At 37.8% G+C, this 13,031-nt stretch overlaps 1 protein-coding gene across 11 annotated transcripts in view; it reads right to left on the bottom strand.

Annotated features, from left to right (window-relative positions):
- PJA2 (praja ring finger ubiquitin ligase 2) overlaps positions 1–13,031 on the bottom strand; it is a 117,232-nt gene that overhangs the window by 61,477 nt on the left and 42,724 nt on the right. For 10 of the 11 annotated variants that reach the window (XM_073344665.1, XM_073344662.1, XM_073344661.1 and 7 more), the window contains 2 exons: positions 8,513–8,713; positions 3,287–4,355 (listed from right to left, as the gene is read on the bottom strand). In XM_073344665.1, the coding sequence (XP_073200766.1) occupies positions 3,287–4,355; positions 8,513–8,711 (1,268 nt within the window). In that variant the 5' untranslated portion in view covers positions 8,712–8,713. Of the gene's footprint in view, positions 1–3,286; positions 4,356–8,512; positions 8,714–10,677; positions 10,788–13,031 lie in introns of those variants that run through there. The other variant, XM_073344668.1, reaches the window with a different exon arrangement.

The raw sequence follows: 13,031 nt of genomic DNA on the forward strand, positions 1-13,031 counted from the left end.
TGTTTAAAAGAAATTACCAAATTACACAGGTGAACAACAACTTGCCCCTTTTTCCTCTATTCCTACCAGTAAAAGTGACAGTCCTCAGTGGTAGCTAGGGTGCTCTGCACCTCTTAACACGCACACACCCCTTGGCCACTTATTTAGGGATCTAATTTAGGCACCTACGCTTGTAAGATTTGGTAGTAGTTTTAAAAAGTTGCCATGGGATCTTTAGGCTAGAAAGTGCTACATAAAGCATGTTTATGGATGGCCTGTGAAACTTAACTCTGTCTTTAAAGTTAACACAAGGAGGCAAGCCCAATGTTCCATTCATGTCGTTTCGGTAGTTAGTATCTTTATAACAAAAAAATACAGCAACAAGTTGAAGACGTATTTTTAAAAGATTTTAAGATCTCAACAATTTAATAATCCTTTTAGAATAATTCTTCCTTTGGGTATTACACCTATGTTTTTATCTAGCTATGGATATTTCTTCTATTTATAGTTTTTGCAGATCAGTATGATCGTTAAAACTTCAATGAGGATTATATCAGCAGTTGGTCTTTCTTACATGAGTAAATTAAAGAGCGAATACTACATGTCATTCTCAAATACAGAAATTACATTTTATGCATTTTGTAATATTTAAGATTTACTCACAGCATAAGACGCTTATGCATGGTGGATTTGCTGGATATTTGCCAAGCTACCCGAACCACTAGGTTGCTGCTGTCACGGGGTACACAAGGCAAACTAAAGAGTGAAGATGAAAGTGCAACATGCAAGATTCTCATCAATTTCACTCTACAGCTGGCTACACTGATTGTCAGTGAAACTAGTCAGAAGCTATGGGAAGAAGGAGAAGTCTTCTAAAAGTTATATAGCAGGGGTGGCCAAACTTACTGACCCTCTGAGCCACATACAACAGTCTTCAAAAGTTCGAAAGCTGGGGCACACCTGCCGGGGCTCAAGACTTCAGCCCCATGGGAGACACCTGCTGCAGCTCGGGGCTTCAGACCCACTCCTGTTAAAGCCCCAAGCCCCAGCAGGTGCACCCTGTGGGGCTAAAGCCCCAAGACCCTCCTCCCTATTAAGCAGAAGTCCAGAGACCCTGTCATAAATATAAAGGGAAGGGTAAACCCCTTTGAAATCCCTCCTGGCCAGGGGAAAGCTCCTCTCACCTGTAAAGGGTTAAGAAGCTAAAGGTAACCTCGCTGGCACCTGACCAAAATGACCAATGAGGAGACAAGATACTTTCAAAAGCTGGGAGGAGGGAGAGAAATAAAGGGTCTGGGTCTGTCTGTAGTCGTCTTGGCCGGGGATAGACCAGGAATGGAGTCTTAGAACTTTTAGTAAGTAATCTAGCTAGGTATGTGTTAGATTATGATTTCTTTAAATGGCTGAGAAAAGAATTGTGCTGAATAGAATAACTATTTCTGTCTGTGCATCTTTTTTGTAACTTAAGGTTTTGCCTAGAGGGGTTCTCTATGTTTTTGAATCTAATTACCCTGTAAGATATCTACCATCCTGATTTTACAGGGGGGATTTCTTTATTTCTATTTACTTCTATTTTTTATTAAAAGTCTTCTTGTAAAAAACTGAATGCTTTTTCATTGTTCTCAGATCCAAGGGTTTGGGTCTGTGGTCACCTATGCAAATTGGTGAGGCTTTTTATCCAACATTTCCCAGGAAAGGGGGGGTGCAAGTGTTGGGAGGATTGTTCATTGTTCTTAAGATCCAAGGGTCTGGGTCTGTAGTCACCTAGGCAAATTGGTGAGGCTTTTTACCAAACCTTGTCCAGGAAGTGGGGTGCAGGGTTTTGGGAAGTATTTTGGGGGGAAAGACGCGTCCAAACAGCTCTTCCCCAGTAACCAGTATTAGTTTGGTGGTGGTAGCGGCCAGTCCAAGGACAACGGGGGGAATATTTTGTACCTTGGGGAAGTTTTGACCTAAGCTGGTAAAGATAAGCTTAGGAGGTTTTTTCATGCAGGTCCCCACATCTGTACCCTAGAGTTCAGAGTGGGGGAGGAACCTTGACAGACCCCCACACACACTGGGCAGAAGCCCCTACCCCACCACCCCACTGCAAGGCAGAGGTCCTAAACTCCTCCCCCACCACTTTCTGGTAGGTGGAGAATGGGGGCTCCGCGAGCCGCACGTCAATGGTAAAGAGTCGCATGTGGCTCACAAGCCACAGTTTGGTCACCCCTGTTATTAGGCTACTACAGAGGACTTCCAAAATTTCTCTTTATATTAGTTTAAATAAGCTTTCAAAAACAAAACGCTTACTTCATCCAACTGCATTTCCACTAACCAATCTTCAAAATATTTTGTTTTGGAATGCAGGATGATAATCTATGTTTCTGACAGAGACTAAGGCCTGGTCTACACTGGGAGGAGAAGGGGGAGTGGGCACGAGCTAAGTTACACATCTTCAGCTACGAAAATAGCGTAGCTGAAGTCAATGTACTTAGAGCTACTTACCGTGGCGTCTTCACTGCGGTAGGTTGACTGTGTCCGCTCCCGTCGACTCCGCCTACACGTCTTACTCTGGTGGAGTACTGGAGTCGACAGGAGAGCGGTCGATTTATTGCATTTTCACTAGATGCCATAAATCAACCCCTGCTGGATCGATCGCTCTGGAGGCAAGTGTAGACATGCCCTAAGAGTTCCATGGTATGTGGAGGGCTTTAGCTTACAGTACACTTTGGGCTGAATACAGAATGGAGACACTGAAGCATAGCAGGAAGGTCAGTGTTTCAGAAATCTAAACCCTCCTAGTATAATACACAACTGTAGCAGCTAAGTCTCTCTACCATACCGTGCACATCTTTAAAAAGAAATGCTTCTACAGCAAGAAATTACAGATAGTATTTACTGGTCATTATTTCAGTAATCTTTCTCTACAAATAGCTGTATGCAGAAAATTATAATTCAATGCGGTTTTAAATTATCAATTCTTACTGAGGCACAAATACCTTACATATTAGTAGAATGAAAAACGGGCTGGTTAATATTTTAAAATTAAAAAACCCTATCTTCAATGATGCATTTCTGGCTTTCGGTACAGCAACAGGTATTAATATTGCACAGCAATTTGAGGAGGAGAAAGATGGCAACTCATGACAAGGACACAAACAATTTAGAGAGCAATTTTTTGTTTTGCCATTTTATATATTCATTCCCAAGATACTCTGTCTTTTTTAAACCACTACTACCTCATAATAGTTGCTAAAGTTATTCAGATTAGTGCATTATTTTTACAAATTTAAGATGCTACAATAATGTATATATTAAATCTTACCTGTCTTCATCTTTGTTGGAACCAGGTAAATGCCTGCTGCAATCTTCAAATTCATCCCAGAAAGCTCTATCATCTACTACAGCTGTTCTTTCTTGGATGGTTACATTAGTTTTTAGATCATTTTCTGTTTTCTTTTGAGCATCTTCATAGTCTCTTGGGTCAAAGAACACACTGGAATTCATTTTTTCTTTGCTATTTCTCAAGACATGTTCTGCACTGCCTTGCCGGGCTTCCAAAATTTCACTCCTCCTCCTAGTACTGCTTTTTGCTTCGTCATCACTAGTAAGCTTTTTTCTATCCAATGGGTTTGTAGCATTTTGTTTTCTAACTTTAGGTCTCACTACCAGTTCAGGTGAATTTCCTTGATCAGTCTTGCCATCACTGGTATTCAGTTCATTACAAAGCCCTACAGGGGTCCTGACCGCAACATCAGCTATCATCTTTCTCTGTTGTGTTTCACAACTGGCATTACCACTTAAGCTATTTTTTCCTCTAGCTTCGTCTTCAGCAGATGATTTTTTAAATGTCCTATTATTTCGATGGCCAAGATCTGAGTCTATGTTATAATATCTCATTGAAGGCACTGGTCCTAGTTCTTCAAAAACTTCTCTGGAAGCATTATGATTAAAAGTAGACAATCGTGACTGTATGCTACTGAAGGACTCCACCTCTTTCTCCAACTCAGAAAGCATGTGATCCAGCGTTTCTTGAAATAAGCCTGCTTCTTCTTTTGCTAAGGAAAGATCAACTTGTGCACCATCATCCTCTCCATCACTGCTATCTGGTTCATAGGAGTCAATGTTTACAAAAGCAATTCCATTCTGACCATTCAGATCACTACACTTGCCAGAAGTATATTCTGCACAGTCCTCAGGAATTTTATCAGGATTCATACTGCTCCTTGAGGTTTGATTGCCTTCCTGATTATAGCATACTGGAAAAAATGGTGATGTGTCTGTCTCGACAGTTCGCCTCAATTCTGTTCTACCAACAGGAACTTCAGATCCACCATTCTGTAACGAAGATTCATCTGATAAAGCAGAACAAACTTGAACCAATGGATTGGGACCTTCATAGAAAATCGCAAGAAAGAATACATTGGAGTGATCAAACTGGATATAAAGTTTCTCATTAACAATGCTTGCTCATGAAAAAGCCGGCAGTTGACTGGAACAACAGTGCAATTGAATGATCAGGTACGTTTATCACATGTGTGCTTATGTGCAGCTAATATATCTTTGGTTCCATTTATTAAACTAAGTCTAAACAAACAAACTTAAATGATACAATTTCAGCTTCACTCATGACAGCAGAAATACGTAAGAGCCCTATAAACAAAAACACATTTGCAGGCAGCCTCTTTTAAATTGCTTTCAGACAATAGAAGTTTGAAATGAGAATTATAGGAATTTAGTATGTTTCAAAAGTTAAGGAAACTGAAAAATTTGCTGCTAATAATAATACTGCTAATAATTAGACTACCCATACATTAATGGGCAAAAATGCACATTCTGCAAGGATCTGAAGAAGCCATTTATTGGTACCATAAATGGGATTTTAAATAGGCCTATTTTGTACTTGCAAGCAAGAATGCTATTCTTGACTTACAAGGAGAAATTAACAAGGAAAGTAAATGTAAAGGCTCCAATTAGCAACAATGATTTCACTGCAATTAGGTTTGATAGTAAAACTGAGGGCAGACTCCTCTGATGGTGACATGACAATGAACATCAAGAATGGCAGACTTTGAAAACGGAGTGGAAAAAGTTAGAAACAGGTTAAATAAGTATAGCATCCAATCAGCTTTGAAGTGAACAGTGACCCAAATCTTCAAAAGCGTGTACATTCTTTCATATCTCTGACTGGTGCACATGCAAATCAGGGTTGGAACGTTTATATTCAAGTTTGCATGGAAACCTCCAGTTGCACGCATAACTCAGTGCACGCACTTATGAAATTTAAACCCCTGTTAGAAGCACAGAAAGCTTGTATACATCTGAGAAAAGGGTTTTGAATAAAGAAGAATGAAATATGCATGGTTAAATAGATGTACCCAAGTATATTCTTTAAAAAAAAGAAAAAGAAAAAGAAAAGATCTAATTAAAAATGTTATACATTATTCAAATACATAAGCAAACTAGGGAAATGTGGTCTAGATTAAATTACTATAAGGTAGGTGCACAACTGATTGAAAGACTGTACTCAAAGAGTACTTATCAATGGTTTGCTGTTACATTGGAAGGGCATACCTAGCGGAGTCCTGCAGGGGTCAGTCCTGGGTCCAGTATGATTCAATATTTTCATTAATGACTTGGTAATGAAGTAGAGAGTATGCAGAAAAAATCCGCAGATGACACCAGGCCGGGAGGGGTTGCAAGCACTTGGGACAACAGGTTTAAAATTCAAAATGACCGTGGCAAGTTGAATTGGTTTGAATTCAACAAGATGAAATTCAATAAAGACAAGTGCAAAGTACCTCACTTGAGGAAGGAAAAAAATCAAATGCACAAATACAAAACGGGGAATAATTGTCTAGATGGTAGTACTGCGGAAAAGGAGCTCAAGATTATTATGGACCACAAACTGAATACGAGTCATCAATGTGATGCAAAAAAGGCTTATATGATTCTGAGGTATATTAATCAGAGTGTGGTATGTAAGACACAGGAGATAACTATCCTGCTCTACTAGGCACTGATGAGACCCCAATTCTAGACACCACAATTTAGGCAAGACAGGGACAAACTGGAAAGAATCCATAGAACAGCAACAAAAATGATAAAAGGTTTAGAAAACCTCACCTGTGAGGAAAGTTTGAAAAAAGTGGGCATGTTTAGTCTTGAGAAAAGAAGACCCATGGGCAACCTGATAACAGTTTTCCAATATGTTAAGGGCTGTTATAAAGAGGAAGGTGATCAATTGTTCTCCATGTCCACTGAAGGTAGGACATGTCCACTGGAGGTAAGACAAGTAGTAATGGATTTAATCTGCAGCAAGGGAGATTTAGGTTAGATATTAGGAAAAACTTTCTAACAATAGGGGTAGTTAAGCTCTGGAACAGGCTTCCAGAGGAGGTCGTGGAGTCCCCATTATTGGAAACTTTTAAAAGAAGTTGGACAAACACCTGTCAGGGATGGCCTAGGTTTACTTGGTCCTCCCACAGCACAAGTGGCTGGACTTGATGACTTCTCAAGTTCCCTTCCAGCCCTACATTTCTACGATTAGAATCCAGATGGCTGCTTGAGACACTTGTATCATACAGACTCAGATTTCTGCAGAACCTTGAATTATAAGTGGCACAGATAGTGTCACCTCTAATTATGGTAGCCCAACATTTTTATTTATCTCTTCAGTCTTATCTGAAAAAAGATATGGCATGTCAGAAGGGTGAGTTGATAGCACTTTCATTTCTGGAACACAATGATGCGGGTTGTGGTTTCCCACACTAGAATTTGGGCTTACATGGCATGCTGTCACTGCAAAACTAAAAGGATACTGCACTGTTAGAGGTGCTGCCTTTGATGAAACATTATAGTGAGGTCCCTTCTATCTATCTCTTGTGGTTGTTTAAGTAGATATTGAAGATGGCATGGAATTTAGCAGGGGATAACTCCTGTGTTTTGGTCAGTACTCTCAGTATAAAATGAGAATCAGCTTGGAAACATGCAAGCTCATACATCTGGGAATAAAATAATCCAAAACACAAATATTAAATGACAGGGAAAAATATGGAAAGTAGAAATGCCAAGAAGAGACTTAAGGGTTATAGAGCACATAATTACTATTAGTCATAAGTTTACAAGGAAATATAGCAGCAAAAAGTCAATGAAAGTTTGAGCTACATCTGTAGAGGAGTCATATCATGGAACAGAGAAGTAATATTCCTTTCACCATTTACCTCCTCTGAACACCTGAAACAATATGTTCAATGTTGGCACTTCATTATCTAAAAAGATAGTGACAAACTACAGGAAGTTCAGACCAAAAAAAGCAAAAAAAAAGTCATGGGGTTAGCACTGATCTACCAGAAAACGAAGATGCAAATAAGGTAAATATTTGCATACAACTCACTCTGAACATTTGTAAGATGTAAACACAAAAGGGGAACAGGAATTTCTTAGCACAATAAAAAAAGCTTTCAAGAATAATGAAATGAAATTATGTGAAGAGTTTCCAAAAAAGTGAGATCTTCTGGCTTTTGGAATAGTCTCTTAAGTGAAAGAGTGGTAAATATTACTTGCATAATTAAATCTGACAGGTTTCAGAGTAACAGCCGTGTTAGTCTGTATTCGCAAAAAGAAAAGGAGTACTTGGGGCACCTTAGAGACTAACCAATTTATTTGAGCATGAGCTTTCGTGAGCTACAGCTCACTTCATCGGATGCATCTTCTGCAGTTTCCAAAGTATGCATCCGATGAAGTTAGCTGTAGCTCACGAAAGCTCATGCTCAAATAAATTGGTTAGTCTCTAAGGTGCCACAAGTACTCCTTTTCTTTTTACAAATATTAATTGGCACATTTAAGACTAGACTGCAAAAACATTTACGAATATATAATAGACTCAAAAGAAGAGGGACTATACATATGATCTAATAGGTCATTTTGAATTTCTAGATTCAATTATTCTAACTGAATGCTACTTTAAACTCATGAATTATGGATGAAGTTTAAAATTAGCAAACCAAAGAAAACTGAATATTCATGAAAAGAGGAAAATAATGTCTATTTGCTATTTCAGTATTTCTTTTTCGCTCTCATATTTTTCTTGTAATTATTTACAAATAGTCGAATTAACTTCTGGTGTAACTCTGCTAAGCCAATGGACTTACATGATGGAAGAATTTGGCTCATGGAATGTAAAGTATTTTGTTTTCTAGCTCTATTTGAGGCAGCAAATAAACATGATGTATTTTCCTCTTACATGGGAATTATTCAAGAATCTGGTTCTGGGGTAAGATAAGATTTCTATGGCATATTCATGGTTACAATTATATGTTTTGTGAAATTTTATGAAATTTAAATCTTTCAGTGTTGCTCTACTTTATTTTATGAAGTAAATTAAAACATTTCAAGATAAATACTAATGTTCATTAAACTTCACATTGAGTTTTTGATGCAGAACATATGACCTGAAGTTTGTTCATATGACTTTCAACATTCTATACATTTCCATCTCCGTTCCCTCCCAAAGAAAATGTGTCTCAGTTTGAAATTACAGAGAACGCACATAAAGACTTCTCTTTTTGAACATCGTCTAATTCTAATCCTTCACATTCTCCATTCTGTTGACTTGAATTTCTGTCTTGATTCATCAAAGATGGTCTAAAACTGACATACGCGTGTCTTCTTCCATATCTTCTCCCTGTAATGGTCTGATAGCCTCCTGCTGGTTTGGGCCAAGCAGGTTTGCCAGCTTCTTGACCCATTCCTGCAAGAAACAAAACAGGAAAAACTGAATACATTAGATAAGAGGGAGGGAAAACAAAAATCCATTCCTCACCTTCCCCTTACGGTTTGATTTGTTTGAGCAGGGAATCATTTTCCACAATAAATTTCCCATTTTTCCTCTTTAAAGTGTTGAGCTGCATTGGCATGAACATTTTTTTAAAATCTATATATAATCAGTGAACACTACCAGCTTAAATTTTAGTTCTTTTGATGCTAATGGCATATAAAAGTACACTTGACCAGACTTTTCTCCTTGTTTTAAATAATATTTAATTTTTATCCTGTCAGGATAAAACTCTGCAGTAAATAAAGGCTTAAAAACAAACACTGGGCCTAACTCATCCCTAATGTAGCTCAACTGAAATCAGGAACTAGTTTGACACAGTAAATTTTGCTCTATTCCTGATTTTTATCATTTCTCATCCCTTTCATATTTCTGAGTGACACAAATGTCTCAATCTGGAACACTCAGCACTGCAAAATTAGGATTTCGTTATTTGATAAACCATCCAAAGCACAACTATGAACTACTTGTTTTTCAGAACAATCTACGTAAAGGGTTTGCTGAAAGAACAATCTACTTTTATTAAATGCATGCTACAAAAAAAAAAAAAAAAAGTGTTCAGAAGTTACAGTAGTCCCCTAAGCAAAAGAAAAGTATATTGACACTTTATATAAACTTAGCATTTTGTCATAAAGGCATAATATATGATTAAGAAAAGAGTTAAGAACAACTGTAGCTCACATCCAGTATTTCTTAAGAAGTGCTGATTTAAGAATTGCTGCTTCAAAGAAAAAATTTCACTTGTTTGAGCCACGTAAAGCAACAACTTTAAAAGGTCAGAACTGAACATTGCACAATCCACCCTGTGAGGTCAATAGATCATATCTCAAATTCAAATCTTCACTACAAACACTATCTGTTTTTTGTGATTAGGCTTTTTCCTTATATATGCAAAAATTTACAAATAAAGAACATAGAACACTTGATTGCTCTTCCTTAAATGACATGCATTGCTGCTAATGGGTCTGACATTTTACACGACCATAAGAAGTTTTATCACAAACTTAAGTACTGTTGAAAATAAGCCTAACAGTAACAACACAAAAGTTAGCTGGCTCCAGTTAGTCTCTCTCTGGGGCGGGGAAAAATATTGGTAGTCAGAGCACATCTTCTAGAATAAACATTCCAGGTCACAAGGGGTAGTGATGGATTCTTTACATTAGGTAACTTTATTAAGAGTAGCCATACAAAGTAATAACTCATGTGGGATCTTATTATGGTAATAAGATCCAGGCTAAATGGATCCTACTGACTTTACCAAGAAGATACAGTCAAAGGTATAAGAAAACTTGAATAGGAAAAAATGCTGATATACTAGATATTATAAAAGTTTCTGGTGCAATGTTAATTCCAGTTGCAGTCTGCCTGATTTAGAAGTGCTCATGTTGCATAATTTCCCCAATTACTGTAATTAAAAGAACTATACTTCAGAAGTTCAGCAGCTTTCTTACATATAAGTAATTTTTCCAGTCAATCGGCCATCTTTAACTTTGCTGGATATTCAATTAACACTTTAGCTTTTGTAACCTTGACAGCCACCGAAATGGATGGGGCAAGGACAAGAGGGAGTTTAGTTTCTCTGAGAGCCCACATTCAAAGACAGCAAATATATTTGGAGTTCAAATGGAAGTTCTATTTTTCCCAGCTGTTACAAATATTCTTTCTTTAAGAACCATGCTCAGTTCAGTGGAGACAAGCAGGATAAAGTTGTTTGTTTAGACATATGATGCCAATGATCAGGAGATTTCCTCATGTGCACTCAAGCACTTTTTCTACTACCGAAGTTAGTACCTATATTAGGTCAACTGCCAAGAATGGTGCAACTGCACAGGTGGTAACAGTATAAATATTAAGAGTAGATGGGGTGCTGGTGTTTTTACCTCTCTTAAAAACCTACACCACTGCTGAAGCATGTATTAATTATGCCAACACAGACACACCAAAGGAGGCAATTTTTTGTTCCAAGCAGGATGAAGCCAGAGCCAGTCCTAAGAAAAAAATTTGGAGAGAAAAAAGGATTTTTTTCTTCCTGGAGCTTCTCTCAGTTAAGATACCACCCTTTAAAAACTTCAACTGAAGAAATGGATGTAGGAGGGCTACTTATTACAACCTAAAGGCTTCCAGCAGAAGCCATTTGGGCTGCAGGTATGTCAATATTCTCAAAGAAAAGTTTAAAGAACTGTAACTGTCATGATTTTAACGTGTAATCTGGGTACTAGACTTTTTCTGAGGAAGACAATGGTTATATTGTTTTCAGTATTAAAAGGCAAATCTGGAGAATTTCTGGCTGGTGAACACAAAGAAAAATGCGTGCAAGGTAAACATTAATGGAATAATTTCACATAAGTTTTAGGAACTCAGTTACAAAGCATCTATAAAGCACCTTAAAGGAGAATCAGGTTGTGTCTCAATTACAGATTGATAATATAAGTTATTATTCATGTCAAGTTGGGAAAGATACAAATCTGGAAGTTCCTGGGAGATTCTCTCTCAATTTAAGGACTTCCCTTGTGCTTGAACTTCATCACTAAGAAAAGGCACTATGTGAGTCTGGATCTTGTTACTTATGCTTTTTCTGAGAAGTTATTTAAACGCAAATAGCATCTTAAATAAATTATTTAAACAATGAATCATTTTATTATTTATGCTTCATTATTGAAGATATGGATAGCCATTACGGGTGACCTCTTCTCATTTTGGAGCAGTATTTTAACTTACATATACTTTAATCTATACACTAAATGCACATCAAGTTTCATGAGATTTACAGGAATTCCTGAAAGCTTAGAGAAAGACTTTCAGGATCACATTTCCCCCCTTTTATATTTCAGAGTTGGAGTAACTTTAGCACTCAAGACAGGTACTAAATCAATAATCATGGAAGCTGAGGTCCTCTATTTATCCCATGATGTACAGCATGGACAGTGGGAGAGCAAAATTCCCTATACTACACTTCCTCCAATCCTGTTTTTAAACATCAAGCAATTAAGTTTCCTCCACTTCCTTTGAAAGACTATTCCACAGTCCAAATGATCTTCTGCTCTGGACATTTTTCCAGATACTCTGCTTAAGATTTCCCTTACTTAATTTCATCCCCTTAAATCACTCTAAATAAATCCTCTTTCCTGGTATATATTCTCTCCTCTGACCTACTACTTTTAGCAGTCACTAAAGCAAGAAACATTTAGTAATTTTAGTCTCTCCTGCCACTTTAAGTCACTTTCATTGCCATTTCCTGGACTCCTTCCCATATAGCTTTAGCTTGCTAATATGGATGATTCCAGAACAGAATGCAGTATTTCAGGTGAAAGCTCAGACCTTTATAGTGCTGGACTATCACATCCTTCTTCTGTGACATCACTGTCTACACAGCCCGAAATTGCACTGGTCTTTCTTGCTGCCATATAATATTGCAAAGCCCTGCCAGAGGTGACAACTTGCTGTCAGCTATCAAACCTATGTCACTTTTTCAAATGTCTCTCTTCCACTAACTATTTTGATCTACAATATTTTACAATTATTCAAGCTAAAATTTCATTTTTTCCCATTACCTGCCAAATTTTCAGCCACTCTAAGGCTTGTTCTACTCTAGCAACTTATGTAAATATAACATAGTTACTGATCTAACTCCTGGCGTAGACAGTGCCCTCCAGCTGACATATCTACCACCTTTCGGGGAAGTGGAGTACCTACACCAGGGGTTGCCAACCTTTCAGAAGTGGTGTGCTGAGTCTTCATTTATTCACTTTAATTTAAGGTTTTGCGTGCCAGTAATACATTTTAACGTTTTTAGAAGGTGTCTCTCGAAAGGTCTATATATTATATAACTAAACTATTGTCGTATGTAAACAAGGTTTTCAAAATGTTTAAGAAGCTTCATTTAAAATTAAATTAAAATGCTGATCTTACGCTGCCAGCCCTCTCAGCCCGCTGCCAGCCTGGGGTTCCATTCACCTAGGCTGGCAGCAGGCTGAGCAGGACCTGCGGCCGGGACCCGGCTGGCAAGGGGCTGGCAGCCAGAACCCCAGACCAGCAGCGGGCTAGTGATTTAAATCACTAGTCAGGAAGACTCCATTTAATCATGGTTTCTACATAAAAGTGCATTCTTGTTGGTTGTTATAACCTTAATACATATTCTTCATAACTCAGAGATAGATGGAGGTTTCATTTTTAGAAGGCACACACTATACATTTTTAAGTGATTTATTTGGAAAACTTTTCAGATTAGTTTTAC

This window comes from Lepidochelys kempii, chromosome 5 (genome assembly GCF_965140265.1).
Source record: "Lepidochelys kempii isolate rLepKem1 chromosome 5, rLepKem1.hap2, whole genome shotgun sequence".
NCBI lineage: Eukaryota > Metazoa > Chordata > Testudines > Cheloniidae > Lepidochelys > Lepidochelys kempii.